Raw genomic sequence first — 22,277 nt, 5'->3', positions numbered from 1 at the left:
GCGCGGGCCCGAGAGGCGGGCTGCGCGAACCGCTCTGCCCCCTGCCGGCGGCACGCAGCGATGCAGCCGCCGCGCCCCGCCGGGCTGGGAGGCAGCGGCTGCAGCCGCCCCCCCGGGCCCCGAGCGCCGGCGGGAAGAGCAGCGGGTCGCCGGGGCGAGAGCCGCACGGTGCGGACAGCCTGTAAACGGGGCGTGCTCGGGTTTCTGCCTCCAGCCACCCCGTCTCAAGCCTCCTTCCCCCTCCCTGGCAGCAGTTGTGCCCAGCACCCCTCTCCGAGCTACCGCTGGCTCCCCCTCGCCCGCACCAGCGGCCTGGCCCCAACGTCCACGTGGAGCAGCACAGACTCCACTTCCGGCAGGGGCGGGACCGCGCCCCCAGCTTCCCGCTGGCCTGAACCATCCCGGCTGGCTAAGGGAGGCCGCTCGCCTCGGCGCTGAGCGCGCGGCCGCCCCCACCCCCCGCACGAGCCGCCGGCCCCGCACGAGCCGCAGCGGGCCGACGCAAACGGGCGCGGCCGGCCTGCTCCCAGCGCCGGCACCCCGCCCCTGCTCTCCCCCAGGTCTCGCGACAATGGACACTTCCTCCAGCTCCTCCTCCCGCAGAGAAAATGAAACTGGGACCGAAAGGTGTCGGGGGGAGAGACAAAGCTCTTTATACTTCCCACAGAATCCAGCAGGTCCCTGGAGCCGGGGTGTAGAAGCGTGCAAAGCTGCTGCTTTTCAGGTAGGCCCTGCGCCTTCGGCTGCTGTTTTGGTTGCTCCTGTGCAGGCACTGCTTGCTTAACGTCACAGTTACCTTCTTGAAAAAGGTAACTGTGCCTACTGTAACACGTGCCTGCTAACGCCTTTAAGCAAAATGATGGTAAGCGAATCCAAGCGTGTCACAGTAGTTACCGACTGGCATGAGCGACTGGAGCCTCCTGGACCCACAGAGGCCGCTGGTGGGGGTGGCCCTGTCGGGGGGGGGGGCACGTGCACCCCCTACCAGTCACCTCTGCCTACTATGACCGAACATTGCGCGACTTTATGAGTGTGTTCTCTAATAGATCAGTGACATAATAATGAAACAACGTCAACCGGGACGACGTTAAGTGAGGAGTACCTGGATTTGTTTCCCAGGGTCATCATCTGCCAGCTAAACAGAGATGAGACACCCAGGGTTGAGAGGTAGGGCGGGGGGACACGGCATGTGTTGTCCAGAATGGGACAACATGGCATCCGCTGGCATTGCAAGACAGCATCCACATACCATGCCAGCTGGCTGCAAGATAAGCTTGCAAATGCTGAGATACAGAAGCCCCCAAATTTCTAGCAACGGGTTCTTACCTGGGGAGAGGAGGCAAGTGGGCCCTGTCTTTGGGATGATCCTAGAAATGTATGAGACTGACATTGGTTGCATATTCCCTGTTCCTTATTCCCGGTGCCTTTTTCAAAGCTAATCCATGCCCAATGAAAGCTTGTCATTGACGCATTACACATCCTAAAGAGAGACAATATTAAATTAGCAAATATGCATAGCTAATGACATGTGAAACAATATCCGGCTTCAAGTACAGAGCCCTAAATGAAGGTCATATTAGGATGGGATTATAGGACAAAATACTTCTTCAGCCACCCCAGACTTCCTGTCGATGCCACCAGGGGATTGTCCCAAAGAACCCTGACCACAGTCTTACCCAGCCCAAGGCCATGCCAGGCTGCCAGATGACAGCCCCCATGCTAAATATAACGGCTTGAATAAGGAACTGGCTTTTGGGCTGAGATTACAGATGGAAATGCTTCTTGGCCACCCCACACCATGACTCTGTGGCACCAGGGGACTCTCCTGGACATACCTGACCAGAGTCTTGCCTGGCCCAATACGCGGTTTCTTTGTGCCAGCCTGCCAACTGACAGCCCTCGATTCGCACTGTACTAAGTATAACGACTTGAATAAGGAACTGTTTTTTGGGCTTGGATTATGGCTGGAAATCCTGTTTGGACCACCCCATGCTTTGCCTCTGTGGCACTCCCCTGGACATCTCTGACCTTAGTTTTGCCCAGCCCAAAGTGCAATTTGGCTTTGCCAGGCTGCCAACTGACAGCCCCCCAAGCCACTGTACTAAGTGTAATGGCTTGACTAAGGAACTGGTTTTGGGCTGGGATTAGAGATGGAAACCTATATTTGGCCACAGCACACCATGACTGCGTGGCGCCAGTGGATGCCCCTGGACATCTCTGACCAGAGCTTGCCTGGCCTGATACATGGTTTGGTCCTGATGAGGCTGAAGTTGATTCTTTATTCCCAGGTCCTTATTCCTGGTTCTTTATTCCTGGTTTCCAGTTCCATAGATTAGTTTTGAAAAAGGAACCAGGAATAAGCAACTAACTTCAGCCTCACAGAAATGTGGGTGCTGCGGATCTTCCCCCTCTATGCGGCACTGGTCAGGCCGCAGCTGGAGTACTGCGTCCAGTTCTGGGCGCCGCACTTCAGGAGTGATGTGGACAGCATGGAGAGGGTCCAGAGGAGGCCACTCGCATGATCAGGGGGCAGCAGGGTAGGCCCTACAAGGAGAGGCTACAGGACCTGAACCTGTTCAGCCTCCACAAGAGAAGGCTGAGGCGGGGCCTGGTGGCCATCTATAAGCTGGCCAAGGGAGACCAGCAGGCAGTGGAGAGTCCCTGTTCCCCCAAGCACTACTGGGGTAACAAGGAACAACAGCCATAAGTTGACTGAGAGTAGATTCAGGCTAGACATCAGGAGGCACTACTGCACGGTCAGGGCGGCTAGGATCTGGAACCAACTTCCAGGAGAAGTGGTGCTGGCTCCTACCCTGGGGGTCTTTAAGAGGAGGCTGGATGAACACCTTGATGGGGTCATTTGACCCCAGTACTCTCCTGCCATGGCAGGGGGTTAGACTTGATGATCTGCTCAGGTCCCTTCCAACCCTACAAACTATGAAACTATGCCCCTGCTCTACCTGGTAAAGTATTCCTGGTGTTTTAGGGTGCTGTGCCTGGTAAGTGTGTGAGATGGTTGTTCATGCAGTTTTATGGATAGTTTAGACATATAGGCTAGGAGCAGATGTTGTGTAACATGTCCAGGAACAAATGCCTGTGTTTATCCCAGAACACAAATATCCCAGGATTGGCATGTATACACATTGCTCTTCTAATCAGGATTCTGCGAGCAGCTGAATAATGCACTGCTACTTTTCTGCCATTGATTCAATAATGTAATCCAAGGACAACTGTTCAGATGTACTCTATGATGTCCCAGGATAAACTATGGGTGCGTCTACATGTTACCATGCTTTAGTAATTCCTTTTCGAAGTACTAAAGCATGGCACAATATGGGTGGTTACTGCTCTTTGTGCACGGTGTATGCTGCAGGGGAGCGCACCACTATGGCAACATACCTGGCAATCATGTGTAGACCTGTGCGATTGCTACGTCACTGTAGCACTCCATGCGGCAACATTGCACATTACTACATCAACATAAGACGACATGTCAATCCTCTCTATTAGTGCTTCTTGTCCCATGAACTTTTTAGGGTTTATCCCAGAACCATGGGAATGGACATCTGAACAATTGCCCCAGGATAAAATGGGGTCTGTGTATAGCCACATTTGTCTTGGATGGTTTAGATAGAGATAATCCCATCATGAGCAGGGGGTTGGACTAGATGACCTCCTCAGTTTGTTTCCAGCCTTACTTCGCTGTGATTCTATGAATATGAGACTCCTGTCACTCAGGTAAGACCCCATAATAAGGAAGGCATGAAGCTACTGGCACAGGGTGGCAATGCTCTCCTGCAGGAAGCCAGCATGCATGAGATCCCAAGCTAAAAGTTTGCAACATGTCAGTAAGCAGGTGCAAATGTAAAGTTCAGGAGTAATTACACATCTGCTGTGTACAATTATTATAATTGCCCATCTGACACTCTCTCTCTCTGTCCCAGCCACGATGGAGGAAGAGTTCCAGTTTCTGCTCTGTGAGGGATGCCGGAAAGAATCTAAAAACCCCAAGCTCCTTTCGTGCCTTCACACCTTGTGCACTGACTGTCTGCAAGAGAACAAGCCCATTGGCCAATGCCCCATCTGCAAGGCTGCTATCTCACAAGCCAGTGGGATCCCAGAACAGGACAACCTGCTGTACACCAGCTTGCTGCGGAAGCTGAACACCTATAAGAAGATTGTCACAGGCATCGACTTGGTCTGTGACTGCTGCCAAGAAGTAGCAGAGTACAGGTGTTCTGAGTGCCAGGAGTTTTTCTGCAGTAAGTGCTTTGAGAATCATCAGTGGTTCTTCAAGAAGAACAGCCATGAGGTCCAGAAGGTGAGTGAAGTGAGGGTAGGATCTGCTGCACAGTTCCTGGAAGAAGAGAGACAGTCCAGCAACCTCTACTGTTCCAGTCTCACCCATAAGAATCAAAGCCAAATTACAAGGTAATAACATACAGCCAACTGTGTTCAGCTTATCCTCTGAGCATGCTGAGTGAAGGGTATTAGGAGGGAGCTCTGAGGCTGAATGACAGGACTGTGTGTCTAGAGGACTTTATACCCTATCCAGGACCAGACGGAGTATCTTGGTGTCCTCAGCGGGTGCATCTACACATGCCTACTAATGTACTGCAATAAATTCTGGTGCTTATCACACCGGAGTTTATTGCTCCAGACACACTACATGCACGTATGACTGGGAGTGCAGCACATTGAGCCTGGTTGGAGGAGCCCCTGCTGGCATGGGGCTCCTGGGGGTCAGCCTGCAAGCCTGGGGATCCTCCCCCCCGCAAAATGTACTGTGGAGGGGCTGACTGGGGCACAAGGGTGCGTCAGTGTGGGGGTAGCCAGCGGGCAGCTTCCCACACTGAAGCAGTCTCCTGCCTTAGCCAGCCGCATCAGCATCTACACATGCAGTTGCACGTGAAAAAACTCTACTGCAGGCTAGTACTTGTATGCACAAGTACTATCCTGTGGCAGGGTGTATTACGTTCCTGAGGCCTAATAGAGCTACATGTGTAGATGCAGAGATGTTTACTGCAGAGCTAATTAATTAGGCAGCTCCACAGTAAGTGTCTCATGTAGATGTGCCCAGGAGGAGTTGCTTCAGTTCTGTACCAAGAATATGGCCACCAGATTACACTGTAATAATTGGGCCTAGGAAGCCCACGTCACTTGAAAGCTTGCTTGTGGGGAAAATAAATGAAGGATTAGTCCATATTCAGATGAATGTTAAAGTTACCACAGCTCTGTCGCTGACTTATTGTGGGACCCTAGGTGAGCCATACTCGGTGCCAAGACTTCCTATCTGTAAAGTCAGGCTGGTATTCCCTGTTTCTGCCCACTTCTGCCTTTGCCATAGGGGTCAGGCAAGAATTACCACCTCTGGCTGTGCTATGACTTCCTCTTCCCTGGGGGGCTGAACCCCTTAGAAGTGGGACTGGAAAGTCTTCCATAGATCATCTATTTCAATCCTCTGTCTGAGGCAGGATCATCCCTATCCAAACCATCCGGCATGTATCCATAATCTACCTTTTTAGTAAAACTACCCAGTCAACCCTGACATAACACCCTTCTGGCTCTAGAAGCCTGGATTTTATGGCTTCAGCTGAGATCAGGCTGTGTTTGGAGGAGGTAGCAGGCTTGTACGTGCAGTCTAGGTTCTTTATGGGTCAAAACAAGGGGGTACACAAAACAGTATATAATTATCCAAGAGCATCCTGGTCTTTCACCCCAAACCATACTTACTTGGCCACAGCTAAATGTTCTCAACCACTATGGCAGAATCCTTGTTCATCAACACCTTTGCTGTAGTTTCACAGTTCTTCTTGTGCACATGTTGCATACCAGGCTGTGATCCAACCCTTTATAGAAAACCAGTATTGAACATTTGACTGGAGACTGACTTACCTGCCTCTAAAACTACTACCTTTGGTCAGCAACTCTGGAGATTGAAGGGACTGCCTCTCTCATTTCAGAGCTCTGTTACTGTCTAGTGGGTTTATGTTTCTTCCCTTTCACCAACCGTGTTTCTTCTGTGGTCTGTAGCATCATAGGTGCTCTTAGGTACAGAATTCAGCAAGATGCCTTCAGATTGAAAAGTTATGGGCAACAAAAGAAACAAGACCAGGCAAAAGGAGCAAAAATCCCACATTCTTCACTGCATGACTCAGATTTGCTATGATGACTCAGGGTTTATGTGTTTGCATCCCAGACAACAGAGAAGGACTCAGACTCATCCTAGACACATCTACACATTGCCCTACAGCAACATTGTTACTGTTTCATGCTTTAGTACTTCCCTTTAGAAGTGCTAAAGCATGGCACAGTAACCACCTGTACTACACCGGCTGCGTGGCACACAGTTATTTTTAGCAGCTACTTTGTCATAGCGGTGCGCTATAATTGGGGAGTGCACCACTATGATGAAGTAGCTGCTGGTCATGTGTAGACACCCCTGGATGCTAATTTGCTGTAGTGCAGTGTTACAGCGACGTAGCATCACTTGTAGACGCACCCCCTGGGTTGGATTCTGATCTCAGTTGCACCAGCGTAGCTCAGATTAGGATCTAGTGGGATTACAGTGGATAGGAAGCATGCATGGAGCAGGCACTGGAGATTCTCTCCATCTAGCTCATTCTTTGCATGTGGGTAAAGCAGTGACTTCAAGCAAGGGCACAAATGAACCAGAGTTAAAACACAGGTGGATGGGAGCTGGGTGTTTTCACTAGCAGGTCATGGGAACCATGCCCTACCACAATAGATAGCCCAAGCCACTGGGTGTAGAGCAAATGATGTGGAGAAGCTCGAGAGAGTCCAGAGGAGGGACAAGTGCATTATTAGAGGCCTAGAGACCAGGTCATATGTGGAGAGGCTGTGGGACTGTTCAGCTTGGAGAAGAAAAGACTCAGAGGGGATTTGATGGCACCCTATAAGTATATCAAGGGTATACATCAGGGCCTGGGAGAGCATCTGTTCACCAGGACCCCCCAGGGGAGGACAAGAAATAATGGGCACAAGCTGCCTGAGGATCGCTTCACGCTAGACATAAGGAAAAACTTTACAAGTCGAGGGCCAAGGGTTTGGAACAGGTTCCCCCCAGAGGTGGTCAAGCATCTTGACATCTATCTTGCTGGGGTCATCTGATGCTAGCAGTCTTTCCTGGCCAAGTGCAGGGGGGCAGGGCCCAATGATCTGTAAGGTCCCTTCAAGCCCCTAACAACTATGAAACTATGAAAAGGATACCACCGATCCTGCTGACCTAAATTGTGCCATGTTTGTATTAGCATCTACTGCCAAGGTTGCAAGAGACCTCTTTGCTGCTCCTGTGCACTTCTGGATAATGAGCACACAAAGCTTTACTGTGATATCAAGAAGGAGATCCAGCGAAGGCAGGAAGAGTTGGGGAGCGTGAGTGAAGAGCTGAAGCAAAAGAAGGACTGCTATGAAAGTGCCTACAACAGTCTCCAGAGCAAAGCCGACCAAATGGATCAGGTGTGGAAGGAAACCCAGGACCTGATCCTTAAGAAAGTAGAGGAGATGGTCAAACTGATCCGTGATAAGGGGGAGGAGCTGTTGAAGAAGGCAGAGAAGCAGCACCATGAGGGGCACAAGGACCTGGAGGGGAAGCTGCAGCACATGAGAGCCATGCTCATGAAGATGGAGGCTGGCCAGCAGCTGGTGCAGAAGATGCACCTCTATGCATCAGACCAAGAGGTGATGGACATGCACCCCTTCATCAAGAAGTCCCTGGAGGACCTCCAGAAGCAGCCATCCGTGACAACAGCGATCAAGATCCAGGTTGGAGACTTCTCTAAATGCAGAGCTGAACTCCAGGCCCTGGTTGAACAAGTGACTGGGGAACCAGGTAAGCAGCTTCCTCAGACCCAAGCCATATGGCTACTGCTAGGTTAGACAGTTGCGTAGGGCCATGCAGGGGCATAAAGACCTGATGCAATGTCTGATGGACAATACAGGGCTCTCTCATTGGAACGCTTGCTGTGCCGTGGTAATGACTAATGAATATACCTAGAAGGTTGAGCAGACCTTGTGCGTCTTGGAGGACCTGGGGCCACCTCCTTGAGGTGAGCCCAGTCCTGAGTCACTGCAGCTCAGGGGATCACACTGGGGGTGTCTACTTCACAGCAGCAGAGAGCTCAGTGTCATGGCCAAGGCAATAAGCCCCACACACCCACTCCTGCTCCATGGGAGTGAGGTGAAAAAACACTCTTTGAGACCTTCCAACCTACTAGAAAGCTAGGCCTGGGGCCAGAGGGACCCCACAGCAAGTCCTCATAGGAACTGAGGTATGCAAAGTAGGTAGGTGGGATGGCAAGACTGAACTCCCTGCCATCACAGTGTAGACGCAGCCTCTGTGATCTGGCAGAAGTCATTAGGACAGATTCACCACTGATACCAGTTCCACCAGGAATCAGTTTGGCCCACTGGCTATGCCACCCTGAGCCCATTTCTCCCCTCTAGATCTGCACTGTAATGATATCTGAGGCTCATGGATGTTGTTTGGCTTGCTGGATTCCTTCAGCAGGCATCTAAACCCCTTTGGCTCCTTCCAAGCCCAAAGCCAGGGTTTTGGCTGGATAATAATCAGAATGAAAACAAGCCAGGTCTCTCGCATGGCTCGGACAGAATCTGATGGCGTCAACCAGGGAGAGCTTTCCTGGCTGTGTCTGAGAATAGCCCCCAAGCTCAGTGCTTCTGCTTCTTTGCAGATGCTGCCTCCCGCAGTGCCCAGGCTGCTGTAGCTACAGCGATGACTGCTGCTAAGAACACGGTGAGAGTCTTTCCAGTTGGTGGCCCATCAAAAGGGTCGGGGGGAAGAGCCAGTCTGAGGGAAAATGGCTTCCTAGACAAACTTGTATTTTGATGTACCCCCCACCAGGTCAGCAGCACTGTTGCAAGCAGAGGCAGGTGGGCAGGGGCACGGGGGCACTGTCTGGCGGGAGGGCAGGGCCACCTGTACTGCCCTGCCCTGCCTGGCTACGCCCGAGCAACAGCTGGTGGTGGGTTGGGCTCCTCCTGCCTAGGGTGGGGATCGCCCAGAGCAGGACAGGGGCACCGTGCTGCTGTGTGCATGTGCGTGTTTGTGGCGCCCCCCTTACACACAGACACGCACTGAGCAGTTGCCCATATCGCCCGCCCCTAAGGCCGGCTGTGGCGGGAAGGATCTGTCAAGTCAGGTGCTGGGGGTAATTATGGGGCTGATGCTGCGTGGCACAGTGCTCAAGCGCACAGGCCTAACACAAGGTGAGGAATGCTGAGGGGAGCAGGGAGCTCATAGGGCACCTGGTCCTGCCTGGATGGGCACGTGTGTCCTGTCCGGTGATAGCAGGGAGGTGAGTGGGCCATTCAGTGCACTGTGCCGCAGCCCAGGTGGGTAGGATTCTCCGCTGCCCTGCCCTGGCACTAATCCCTGATAGGTATGAAACCCTCTTAACTCTGCTTAGGGGCCAAGCTCCTGCTTGACACTAGTGTAAATGATTACAGGGGGGTCCCTTGCCTGCACAGAACCACTAGTTCTCCAGCTACTCCCCTTTCTTTATGTTGCACATTCCCCTCTGCCTTCAGTAACTTTCACTCCTTCCCCTGCCAGTTTCTCTGTTGTTCTTTGTGATCCCCCTCCATGGGATCAGTCCACTGACTTCCAGTTCAGTGCCCCACACAGCTCTGCTTCTGCCTTGCCCTGAGCCCTAGTCTCTTCCTAGGTAGGGACCAGGAAGGAATAATAAAAAGTAATGGCATGTGTGCTGTATATGTGAAGCAGGTTGGTAATGGAGTTACGGTCTAGTGAGGAGCAGAGAGAAAAGAAAGAGAGAGAGATCTTTATATCTCTCTGAAGGCAGAGGGAGACGAACAAGATATATATCTCAGACACTCCTCACTAGACCTTAACTCCATTACCAAGCTGCTGCTTTTGGGCTCTGCTCAGCAGGGGATCATGTAGCATACTTACAGTCAATATATCATTAGTAGGTTTCAGAGTTAATATCCCACTGAGATAAATGCCGCAGTTTAGACCTCTCAGAGTTGTTGTTTCAGGCTGCTTGCACACTCAGGCAGCCCACATCATTTATCTCTGGAAGATTTTATGCATGACTATAATGAGTAGAACATTATCTCCCTGAACTTAAAGCTCAGGGCTGCTTGTACATGCCACGTTTTTTGCCCTTTCTTGTGCTGGAGTGGTGCGACTGTTTGCCCGAGCGGGATTTCTATGCACTTTAAATGTCTTTCTGCTGCATTAAACTAAAACTCCTTGGATGTACTTTAGTTTGGCTTGCTGGGAATTGAAGCATCGTGTCCATGGATTTGTTGTATGCCATCACAAGAGCACTCAAAGATGTGTAATGAGGCCCTTTGTCCACCAAGTGGTGCTGCAACTTTTTGTAGTTCACATCTTCAATTTGCTGCCATTTTCAAATTGCTTTTACTTTTTTTTTCTTATGCCATTTGCTCCCTGCTCCTGCAGCTGCGTGGCAGGGCACAGGGTGGGGGGGCTTCACGCCTGGGGGGTGGGCAGCACGAGACTGTCCTGCTCTCCTGCAGTGTCAGCCAGGGACCAGGCTTAATTCATTCAAAAACCTAGTACACACAAACTCTTGTGCAGTGCTCCAAAATAAACAAGTTTAAATTTTATAAACCTATTTAATTTAATGAGGATTAAGCCCTGTGATGTGTACAGGCACCCTAGGTTCTGCACACAAAACCGCAAACATCTGGAACAATAGCACAATGTTTCTCTCACCATCCTGCTCCTTTTGTCTCCTTCTGCAGTCCTTGGCATTCCTTTTCAAGCTGCTGTTTTCATATGGAACAACTTCCCCACCTGCCATGAACTTCCCCTTTCCTCTTTCACATTGCTTCTTGCAACATAGTCCTCTTACCCAGTCCCATTCACTGATCAGCCACTATTTCACCTGATATATCTTCTAAGGGTACTGTAGCCACCTTAGGACTGAAGCCACAGCTGGCTCCATGCTTTGCAAAGCACTGGGGCCCTATCTGTGGCACTACAGAAGCAACTAAGAACAACCCCTATGATTAGATGGGTTATTCATACAGCAAAATCCTGCCCCCTGCGTATTGCAGAGAAATGGGAGGCTGTATGGTTTGGTGAATAGAGCCCTGGACTAGGACTTAGAAGAGCTGAGTCATATATTACTGGTGCTGGCCTGCTAAGCTACATTGGGAAGTCACTTCCTCTTAGCTCAATTACTGTTTTCCTACTGTAAAATAAGTCTAGTGACCCTGACCTCCCTTATAAAGCCCTGTGGAGAGAGGTGCTAGATAACAGTTACACGTGCTACAGGTGCTATAAAGCCATGGGCTCAACTGGGGCCAAAGTTTATTGCTGCCATTTATAGCTGCATAGAATTAAAGGCCACAAAGCGCTGTTGTGTTGAGAGTCAAACTAGGTGACCAGCCAAGGAACTTCACCCCTGTGCCCAGCGACAAGGTACCAGAGACTCCCTGTCCAGTTCCCTTTTGAACTGAATCTATCACCCCGCTGCCCCACCAGGTTAGGCCTCAAGGAGGCTGAGCCTAGGTAGGAACTAGTCACAAGCAGAATGAATGCTGGGGACTGGTTTTCAAGACTTTTTACTCTCTTTCTAGAAAGAAGCATTCATCCAACCCAGGACTCAGGCAGTTGCATTGCCCTTGTTCACCATCACGCTCGGGGAGCCACAGACCGGAGTGGTGAGTTTCCTGTTTTAAGCTGCTCCTCTCTGTTGCTCTGTCTAACCATTTACCCTCCCTGCCTCTGCCCCTGCCCCTATCGTACTAGTGGGAAGGAGGCCATCGGCCTGCAGTACAAATGGACCAAAAGGTAGCATGAAGTTCCCACCGTGAAGCCCAAATCATACTAGCTCACTGCAGCTATGTGGTTGGTCCCTCCATTTACAGGGCTTTGCCTGCTCAGATAGAATTCACTTCCCCAGCAATCATATAAATTGTCTGAGTAGTACCCAGTGCATTTGGGCCCTGGTCTTGATTGTGGGTCACTTGGATGCTACCCAACTAGCAGTGTTGCCAGAATGGGACCCCACGCCGGGGCCTAGCTCCTCAACCCCAAGGGGAAACTACAGAGAAACTGCTAGAGACCAAGCATCCATATAGCTAAGCCCCCAGCTCCATGGTCCCTCCAGCAGTCATAGCAAAGACGCTGAAAAGGCCTGGAGAATGAGGATGCCCTCCCCAGTAGAGGCAGGGTCTTCAGGGTCTTCCCAAAGGGTAGATGCTGAGTAAAACACCAAAGAGAGAGACAGCCCCTGCTGTGGAGAGCTTGGACTCTTGGCAGTATTCTGCAGCCCAGGCTGCATTCTGACCACACAAAGCCAGGCCACGCTTTGGGCAACTCTTGAGTTGTGGGTAGTGGGGACACTTCCCAGCTATAGCAAGACCTCCCAGGAGGGGATGATACAGAGATTCATCATAGCAGCTCCCTTGGGTCTGTCTTGGGTGGGGAAGTCTTTTTAAAAAGTGCAGTTTACTCTTCCCTTGCCCTTCACACGCGGACAGCACTGCTAGCTCCTGTGGGGGAGGGTAGTGATTGCTACCTTCACTCCCTCCATGCACCTCTCTGCTCCCTCACCCTCTGTAGGCAACACCTGGAAATCTCTGGTAGCTGGAGAATAGTGTGGGAAGGGTTCTGCAGCTGCTAGTCACAGCCAGCCCTTTAACTTTACCCTGGTGCCCAGGAACTAGAAAAAAACCCCAAAAAACTAAGGTCTGAGTGTTAACAGGCCCCAAACCTAACCTACAGCCCCTGGACACTATCAGACATCAGTACAGTGTTCTGTGGGCAGGAATTCCTTCCCCCATCACTTATTTGCATTGCTCTCCAGGTCCCTTCCATTACCTCACCAGGGAAGAGGAAAACAAACCAGGTTGAAAAGGATAGTCAGACCTCTTCTCCCAAGGTACTGAAGTTGGAGTCCGAGGACAAGTGGCTGGAGTCACCGCCAAGCAAGCACGACCAAGATTTTCCAGAAGGGGACCCCACACCGGGCCCTAGCTCCTCAACCCCAAAGGGAAACCGCAAAGAAAGAAGCACAACAAAAATAGATGGCTTCCCCACTTACTTGGAACATGCGTACTCAGAGCCAGGAGATCAAGGTAGGTCAGGATGACCTGGAGTGTTACAGGGTGAGCTGTAGGGATTTCTGAAACCATAGATCCTTGGTCCAGCCAACAAGACATCACCACTGAGGTTCCTGTTTTGGGAGTCGTTATTCCTCCTTGCCTTGGACTACTGTGTAAGCATGTGATGCCAAAGTACTCTATCAGTGTGGAACAAGGAAAGCACAGACACGGGCCACCCTGCAATCGAACCTTTTACATCTAAGAAAACAAACAGCAAGAGAGATCCACTTGCCCACCAGCCCTTCCCAAGACATTGAGTTAGTGACACATACCCATGGGTTTCAAGATTCATTTAGTCTGTTATGGCTCTCTATAGATTTCAAAGATCTTTAATGGACCACGCAGGCAGGTGCTGTGCAGAGGACCTCTGGGAGACGCTCAAAGTGCGTTCTCCCAAGAATTTCCATCATACACTTCAACTTTGTTGGGTATAGAAGCATCCAAGTAAATTGCCTGCTAGAATACAGCAAGCCATGCCTCTGGGCAGAGGATGGATTGGATGAACCTTGAGATCCATCCCAACCATAGGATTCCATCAGAAGGGGACAGCTCATGGGCTTAAAGATTATGGCTTGATGAAAGACAGAGGCAAAGGAGAAGAGATGCATTTTCAAAGGCAAAGGTAGAGTGTCAGAGGAAGGAGGCCTTTTCCAGGTGGCAGAAGGAGGGAGGAGATGGGTGGTTCAAAGAGCAAGGCAGTGGGAAGAAAGGAAGCACATGAAACACAAGGCTCTATGAATCTAGAGAGTCACAGGAGAGACAATGAATCCTGAAACCCATGGGGATCTGGTGAAGGTCAGTGATGTGATCATGCTCCTGGTTTAGCTTGGGAAGACTTCCAGCAAAGTCACAGCAGGAGCAGAACAAGCCTTGGATGCAGATGGGGGAGGGCAGGTTTGCAGTTCTACAAAGAGATTTTAGTGCCAAGGTTGACTGAGATGTGTATGCACACCCACACACACACACCTGTATACTATGCATACAGATACTGGGTCACATATCTGACCGATCTGCAGGGTTCTTGGAATAACTCCTTGCATGTGTGCAGACCAGACATCTCATGCCCTAATCAAAAGAAGTTCATTCCCGGGGAGTCAGAGCAGCCAAATAAAAAATAATCAGATTAATTTAGGAGCTTGCCTGGGCAAATTCAAATACCTTGCTACAAGTTTCCATAAGAGATTTTTTTCAAGCCAGTGCAGGCCAACTGGCTCCTTCACAGCATATCCAAAATCACAAGAGAAGAAAGAGTTTTGGCTGTCTTTCCCCTTCCTGGAGGTTAGGAGCCCTCTCCCATCTGGCCATAAAGAAAAGACCCAACCCCACTCCCCATCCTGATCTCTTTTCCCAAGAAATCAGGATCTCAAGTCAAGAATCACTGGTCTGCCAAAAACATTTAAGAGTCCAGATTTTCTGACTAAAACCACAGATGGACAAAGCACAGGCCCAATTCTGGATGAACTAGATGTTCAGAGAACAGCAACTGAAAGTAAAAGAGTGGAAAGTGTTGATTGGCACAAAGACAGAAGGGTCTAAATGTGCATAGTCCACCTAGACGGCAATTCCACGACACACCTGAACCATGTTCTTCCAAGAGGGAGGTCTCAGGAGTATAACTAGGAGTGAGGAAAGCAATCCAATGGGAGATGGAAACTCCCAGGCTGACTGACATGCTTTCCTGATATATCCTAGCAGATTGGGACCTTGAGATCAGCACAGGAATTAGAAAGGGGCTCTGCTCAGGCTGCACATGAAAGTCAGCATGAATGGCAATACAGGAAATTGCCTCTCTGGGAAAGCTGTAGGGAGCTCTAGGGCAGTGGTGCTCAACCTTTTCTTCCAGAAGACTGGCTGGGCAATGCCTAGTCCTTCCATGGGCTGAATCCACTCAGTGGACCCAATCCAGCATCTGGGGCAGGTGCAGCAGGGCCCCATCTGGCTGTGCAGCTTGGGGCAGGGGGCAGCTTTGTCTCAGTCTGGCGGTGTGGGGAAAGGGGGCATAGCCTGGCCCCAGCCTGGCAGGGTGGGAGGGAAAGGGTGTAGTCTAGATCTGTGAGGAGGGAGAAAGGGAGCATGGGTTAGCCCAGACCATCTGCACAGAAGGAATGGGGCATGGCCTGGCCCTGATCTGGCTGTGTAGGGAGAGGGTAGTGGCCCAGCTCTGACCCACCATGCAGGCCTTGGCATTTCAGCTGTGGGGAGGGGTGGCAGTATTAACTGCTACTGCTCCCCCAATGCCAAATTTCCCAACCCCAGGGGAGCCCCACGGGTCACTCCAAGGCACTGCAGGCCACACTTGACCCACAGGCCAGAGGTTGAGCACCCCCCCCCTCAGGCAGTTCACAGGCCTTGACTGTCAGAGTGATCCTCTCCCACTGCTAAGTGCTGGGTGGGCAGGGAGGTACCTAAGCGCTTTGTCAGTTTTTTCTGCCTGCCCTCCCACACTCCCTTTACAAGGCCTTGGTAACTGTCATGCACTGCATCTGTTCAGATGGGCGCTTGAATCTCTCTCTTTTTTGGCAGAAGGAGCCAGCATCATCATAAGCAGCTCTGAAGACACTGATGACGACACAGTGGTGAGTGTAGTGGCAGTCTGCCCTCCTCGGTGAGCAGGCTTGTGGTGCCAAAATGAGCCAGACAAATAGAGCTGGTGAACATCAACCAACTCTTGTGCAGTCAGTATAACAAATGCCAAGGCAGGCACAGTTGGATAGGTGTCTTCCACCTCTCCAGTGCTGCACTGAGCATGTTTGTTCTCCCTGCTTAGTTCAGCGAAGGCTCTAAGGTGATGCACTGAAGTTTTGGTGCATCCCGGTGCTTCATACTCATCTAGCATCTACATGCATTTCCAGACACCTTTAGTTAGACAGCAGCCATCAGGCATGCCCGACCCTCTTCCAACACTAACATGGATTCCAAGGCTTTATCTGTTGATTCCTCTCCCTGGATCTCATGCTCAGATATCAACTACAGGAATCTGCTGGGATCTTTCTCTAAAGCCTGTCTGGCCAGATGCCTCATCATCTGCCCTCTCTTTTCTTTCAGGCACTATGGCAGTTTATGCTGCATCACAGTCGGGGGGTGGGTGGCTCTTGCCTGTAACAGTAGCAAAGACAGGTCCTCAGCTTCTACCTGACTGGATAAGAGCGTTGCTAAAACGAAGTTGATTGTGGATTTTCCCTCCAAGGGAAAGATGTGATCTGGCCACACCTTCTCACTTTTCGAGTGTGTGACACCCCATAGCTGATGGCATGAGGTGCTTGGGAGGGCTGTTTCTGAGGCAGTGAGTAGGGCACTGGACTAAGACCCCAAAGCCCTGGGTTTAATCTCCAGCAGCCTGCTGGGTGGCCATGGGCAAGCCACTTCACCCCCACACCTCAGCATGTAGATAAGGATACCGACCTCCTTTGCACAATGCCTAAGGTCTATGGAGAAAAGCGCTATGTAAGAGTCTGGTATACTCTTGGAAAGCCCCTCTCAGGTACTTGTGCACAGAGTAGGAACAGAGAGCTGTTGACTACATCAAGTGACAGGCAAGCAGGGTGCAGCCCGCCCAAACACAATGCCAGAACCTGAGTCTAATGACCCTGACCTCCCTTATAAAACCCTGTAGAGATGGTGCTAGATAACAGTTACAGGTGCTATAAAGCCATGGACTCAACTGGGGCCAAAATTTATTGCATAGAATTAAAGGCCACAAAGCGCTGTTGTGTTGAGAGTCAGACTAGGTGACCAGCCAAGGCACTTCACCCCTGTGCCCAACGACAAGGTACCAGAGAACCCCAGTCTGATTCCCCTTTCAGCTGAATTGATCACACCCCTGCCCCACCAAATTAGACCTCAAGGAGGCTGAGCTCAGGTAGGGACCAGCCACAAACAGACTGAATGCTGAGGACCAGTTTTCATGACCTCTTTGCTCAGTGTAACAAATGCCAGGTAGTGATATAAATGCCAGGTAGTGGTGTAACCCCACGAAAGCCAATGGAGGCACCCAAATAAATGTTTGGCTCCAGGTGCCCTCACTTCTCAAACATGTCCTCTTCATTGACTATGCGTATAGGATGAAGAGTGCAGATTCCCTCCTCACCCTGCTACCAGACTTAATATTACACTTGAGGCAGCAGTACTGAATTTATAAGTGCTTGAACAAGAATAGTCTGTTCTCTGTAGAGAGCATTTATTGAGCACAGCACTTTGCAACTTCAAGTATGCAACAAAGAACAATAGAAGAACTCCACCAAAGTTAAGGCACAGCCCAGTAAGACCCAGTGACAGCACATACAACTTAGGCTAACTTAAAATGCAACTTAATAAGCCAAAGAGACAACAGAAAGCCTTGCAGAGATCTTAGGTAATCCTGAGGACAGAGTGTCTTCTTGTAGCTAGGTATTTAGAAAGTCTTTCTGGAGGGATTTTTCTTTTCCTTGAATTGTGGTGTCTCAGGCCAAGTCAGCCAAATTAATTCTGAATCCTATCAGCCGAGCAGAGCTCAACCATTCAAGTCTGTGTGGCACTACAGTCAGCAAGTATCCTGCCTCCCAGAGTCTTCAGCCTTTGCGCCCTCTCGCCCCCTTTGATCCATGTAGGGATTACCTCTTTGGGCTTGGAGGATCATCTCCTTAAGAAACGACCACTTTTCTTGGACACCCATCTCCCCTCCCCTCCAGGACCTCAGCGTCTCCCCGACTCTTCTCCTTACCTCATTGAAATCTGCCCTCCTGAAGTCCAGGGCTGCTGCCTTGCTGCAGGCCTTCGCCACCTTGCGCTGGATGGTAAATTTCAGCAGGCAATAGTCACTGTCATCCAGGTGGTTGAGCACACGCAGTTTCCCCACGTTTCAAGCACCCCCCCCATGGATCAAGCACTCACAGTCCCCGCGACTCTTCTTCTTGCATCCAACGTGTATCCCATGTCTCTCATCATCTCTGTCTCTTGCCTCTATGCCTGATGAAGGGTGACTACGCCCAAAAGCTTGCTAAGAACTTTTTTCCAACTACTCGGTTAGTCTAATAAAAGATACCGCATCTACCCGAAGAACCTCGCTTGCCTCTTCTTGGGTATTCCAGTCTCTTGCCCCTTACAGGTTTTACTTTGAAATATAAATGTAGCCCCCTGTCTTCTTCCCCTCCTCAGCTACATCAGGTCTTGCACTTAACATCTATTGTGTAGCTTCATGACAGAAAAGCCCCACACTTGTGATGACTGTGCTGGGTCTTTGCCAACTGCCCCTTGTTACTAAGGATCTAGTCATCCTCCTCATTCTGTGGGGCAGCACAGGTTGTCAACAAACCTTTCAGTTCTCCCAGCTCACGGCCCTTCCTCCAGCCATCGTGCCGAAAAGTGCCCAGTTCTCCACTGCACCTTACATAGTTGCTCACAGCTATGCAAGGCATGATATGGAGGGACTGCATTTTTGCAGGGCCCATTCATGTCATGTGTGTCTGACTACCTGAGGAAATGGAGAACCTGCACCTGTGGTTTCATTAATGTCTGCAGCTGTTTCAGTCTTTTTTTTTTCCTCACAGGTGGTTTGCCCACTAGTCCTTTTCAGATTCATCCTAAACCCCACAACAAAACAAAGCTTGGCAGGTGGCATTCCTGAAAGGGTCCTTTCAGATCAATCTGTACAAATATTCCCCACCCTGGGGGATTAATTGACCCTTTGTTGGTGCTGTCTTGCCCTGACCTGCAGGCAACACTCAGCCCAGCTCCCAACGAAAGCCTCAGCTCCAGAGTCACATCCAAACATTGCATCTTGCTTGGGCTTTCCAGAGAGAGCAGGAAGGATTAGGAACCAAGCTCCCTCACAAAGCCAGGCAGGACACCTTGTGGAGCTTGGCCCTAATCCTAGCCTCAAATGAAAATACAATCATATCCAGCCAGACAAGACTGACTCCCTCTGGTGCCCCCCCAAATGGAATTTTTCTTGTAGCCCATGCCCCTTGTTACAGCATTCCCATCAAATCGTACCACTAAAATTATTTCTTAGTGGTGCTAATATAATAATTAAGTAGTAGAAAATATCTGGCATGCATGATCCTCAGTTAGGTTCTTTAAGCTTCACATAAATAGCAGCTGTATTTCAACACCAAGTTGCCATAAAGCCATGCATTGCTGTGGTTACTGGTTGTATCTATTTTCGGCAAACTTGATTTCTAACTAGTGGTTTCCGTTGATTGTGATTTACACAGGCAAATTCAGACTGGGATTTGTATTCTTGGGTCAGAGATTAATCGTGTGAGGAAATGCACTTGAGCAGCTCAGGTATTTTGGAAAATGTGGGGGAAATACATTAGTCCCTGTTCGCTGCAATCTGAAATTTTGTCCTCAGCTCATTCAGTCTGATTCAAGTGAGCTGGTCCAGTTATTTTTTGCCTTCCTTTAATTTTATGCAGGTATACAGTTGAACTGGTTTCAATGCACTCTTGAGCTGTACCAAGAGACGTGAGAAAGGAGCTAAAGCCAGGAACTTCAAACTTGCTGCATTCCTTAGCTCTCATAGACTTAAAAAAAAACCCCACAGGATCCGTTTGAAGGCAAACCCTGCATACAGTTTGAACTTATGATTATTTGAAGCTGGGAGATTTGCATGTGTATTTTAGACTTTTCCTTTTCTCTTACTCATTTTTAAGGACACCTCTGACTATAACAGCCCTGTTACTCATACCGCCCGGTCATTGGAGAATAAAAAGAGCCCATAATCACCAAGAGACAAGCATCTCCAGTTGAACGAACGTAACACTTCTGCTGCATCAGCAGACTCAGTAGCTTCCTGTCAAGAAACTGATAAAACATCTGAGTTAAAGTTGTTACATCTACAGCAGGGGCAGGCAGTTGTTTTGGCTGGAGGGCCACTTACCAAGTTTTGGCAAGCTGGCAAGGGCCACATGGGTAGCTCTACCCCTTGACAGGTGCCCTGCCCCTGCTTGCCATCTTGTAACTGGCAGTCCTGCCTCCTAACACCTAACCTTTGCCCCCAGAAATACTGATTTCAGCAAGAGGTTGTGCCGTCTTGGAACCAGAAAAATACCAAGTTATATTCTAAAAATTGAACATCTGTGACAGTCATTAATTTGATTTCAAAAAACATTTTTGTCCTGATTTACATGTGTTTGTATAGTGCACATAGAGGTAATTGCACAATAGCTTAAAATGTAGTCTGGCTTTTGTATATTGTGTGGTGGGGGGGCATGGGGAGGTGGGTATAAGTTTGTGGGGGGCTCTGGGTGTATGGGGAGTGGGTGTGTGTCCCCACTTTCTCTGCTGGTACAGCCTAGCCCAGCTCCATAGAGCCCCTGCTAGTCTGGCCCCAGGACACTGGTACAAGTCCCGTCCTCCCACCCAACTGTCACTGTGCTCCCACACACCCACTCTCTGCCACTGTCCCCCACGCCGCCTCCCCTGCCTGATGCTGCTTTCACTACTTTCCTGCCCACCGCCACTACACTCCAGCACCACATGGTTCCTAGCTGCATGGGCATGACCACAGGACTCGGCAGGATCTGGCCCAGCCCAGCCCCAAGGCCTGGGAAAATTGTCCATGGTCCTCCCCTGCCTCCCCACTGTCCTTATCTGAATTTCTCTGTCTGGTGGAGGGAGGCGGGAACAGTCCCAGGGCCCCAGGCTAGAAGCCTCTTGCTCATGAGCTGCTGCGTTTTGCTGCCGGCTTCCCCTGGGTCCTACTGCCCCTGGCTCCTGTCATCTTTGACAGGCAGCCAGGAGCAGATAAATATTCATTTTCTAAATTTTTTAGGGGCCCTGCAGGCCAGATAGAATGGCCTGGTGGGCCAGATCCAGCCCATGGGCTGCATTTTGCCCCCCCCCACCCAATCTACAGAGATTTCCATTAAGGCTTTCAGTGTCAGGCACCCACTGAATTTGCTGTAGATGTTCCCCCAAGAGAAGACTACAGCATATGCCAAACACTGGTAGCAAAAATGGCCTTGTATGCCCTTAAATGTCACCAGTCAAGGATGTTTGAAATTAAATGAGCTAAATTTGGGGTGCAGACTCACACCATATTATTACATAGTAAAGAGGCTTTACTCTGTAGTAAATAAAAGTAGAGCAGACAAATGACACCCATCTTTACACTGATCTACGTCATTCCTCTCTTTACTCTAAAAAAACAGAGTGTGTGTCTAGTCTCCTAGCCTATTTAATCTTGGGACAACCAATGCAAGCCATAATAGCCCCTACTGTGGGCTGACAGGTTTAGGGAGGTAGTTGTGTGTTTGCTCTTTACCATGGAATAAATTTACTCTGCACTAAAATTCAGGATAAATTACACTACGGTAATCCTGATGTGCGTCTGCACCCATGTAATCCGAAGTGGGGGTCAGTAGGAGTCTTTCCATTGACTTTGAGAAGCGTTGGAACAGACCCTTGGACATATTATCTTTAGAAATATAAGTTTCTATGTAACTTTTTAAATCAGCACCAGCAATTATGTAGAACCTATGATAACAAGGCCTCTCTTTAAAGCAAAGGACCACATTTTATCTTTTTAATTTGCAGAAATTATAATAGCAGAAATGTAGATAAGATTCCATACAAGTCTGGGAAAGGATTCGTGGCTGATTTTGGGAACTAAATCAGCTTTTGTTTCTAAGTTCATCTCCTGCCAATATTAAATAGATGGGTTGAAGAGAACCATTTTTATAGGGGAAGGCTGAGGGGATGAGATTGGAGAGTGACAGATGTAAAATGGCATTTTTGTATGGGATAATGATGCAGGCATATATGATGTTCATTAATTTCCAATAAAAATATTTCCAAAATAAAAACGGGAATGCTTCCTTTCTCATTCTTTGCCATCTCTGCCTTCCTGGGCTGGACTGAAGCTAAGAATGACCTAGATTCAGTCCAGTCAAGGAACTGGTGCAAAAAAGTCAAGGTGCTTACATCACTTCTGCTTCTAATGCTGTTTCTTCCTAGGGAGACCTCACACTTGCTGGCATATTCTTTTCAAGGCCACATAAAATGACCATGGGGTCACATGCGAACTCTCCTGGCTCTGTTATGAACTTGCTTCACCTTTCAGTCTCTGTTTCCCTACCTGGAGGTGGTCACATACCCTCTCTTCTCTTCCATAGGTGGTGAGCGGATGAATTAAGGCTCATGTCCATTCA

At 49.8% G+C, this 22,277-nt stretch overlaps 1 protein-coding gene across 2 annotated transcripts; it reads left to right on the top strand.

Moving 5' to 3' along the window:
- Window positions 1-386: 386 nt before the first annotated feature.
- On the top strand, window positions 387-21,926 carry LOC149852472 (protein PML-like). Of its 2 annotated transcripts, none has more exons than XM_090028442.1 (8): window positions 387-724; window positions 3,945-4,431; window positions 7,272-7,852; window positions 8,715-8,776; window positions 11,617-11,700; window positions 12,849-13,119; window positions 15,670-15,722; window positions 19,542-21,926. In XM_090028442.1, exons 2-8 carry the CDS (start codon window positions 3,950-3,952, stop codon window positions 19,551-19,553), a joined length of 1,545 nt encoding a protein of 514 aa, XP_089884568.1. In that variant the 5' UTR covers window positions 387-724; window positions 3,945-3,949; the 3' UTR covers window positions 19,554-21,926. The 2 variants fall into 2 exon arrangements, with proteins under 2 accessions (XP_089884568.1, XP_089884567.1); XM_090028441.1 differs by having other exon boundaries at window positions 394-724; window positions 19,779-21,926.
- Window positions 21,927-22,277: the final 351 nt, after the last annotated feature.

The sequence above is a fragment of the Crocodylus siamensis genome, chromosome 15, assembly GCF_052110815.1.
Source record: "Crocodylus siamensis isolate JL-2025a chromosome 15, ASM5211081v1, whole genome shotgun sequence".
Lineage (NCBI taxonomy): Eukaryota > Metazoa > Chordata > Crocodylia > Crocodylidae > Crocodylus > Crocodylus siamensis.
Note: the sequence above shows the minus strand (reverse complement) of the source record. Positions and strands in the feature narration are given on the sequence as shown.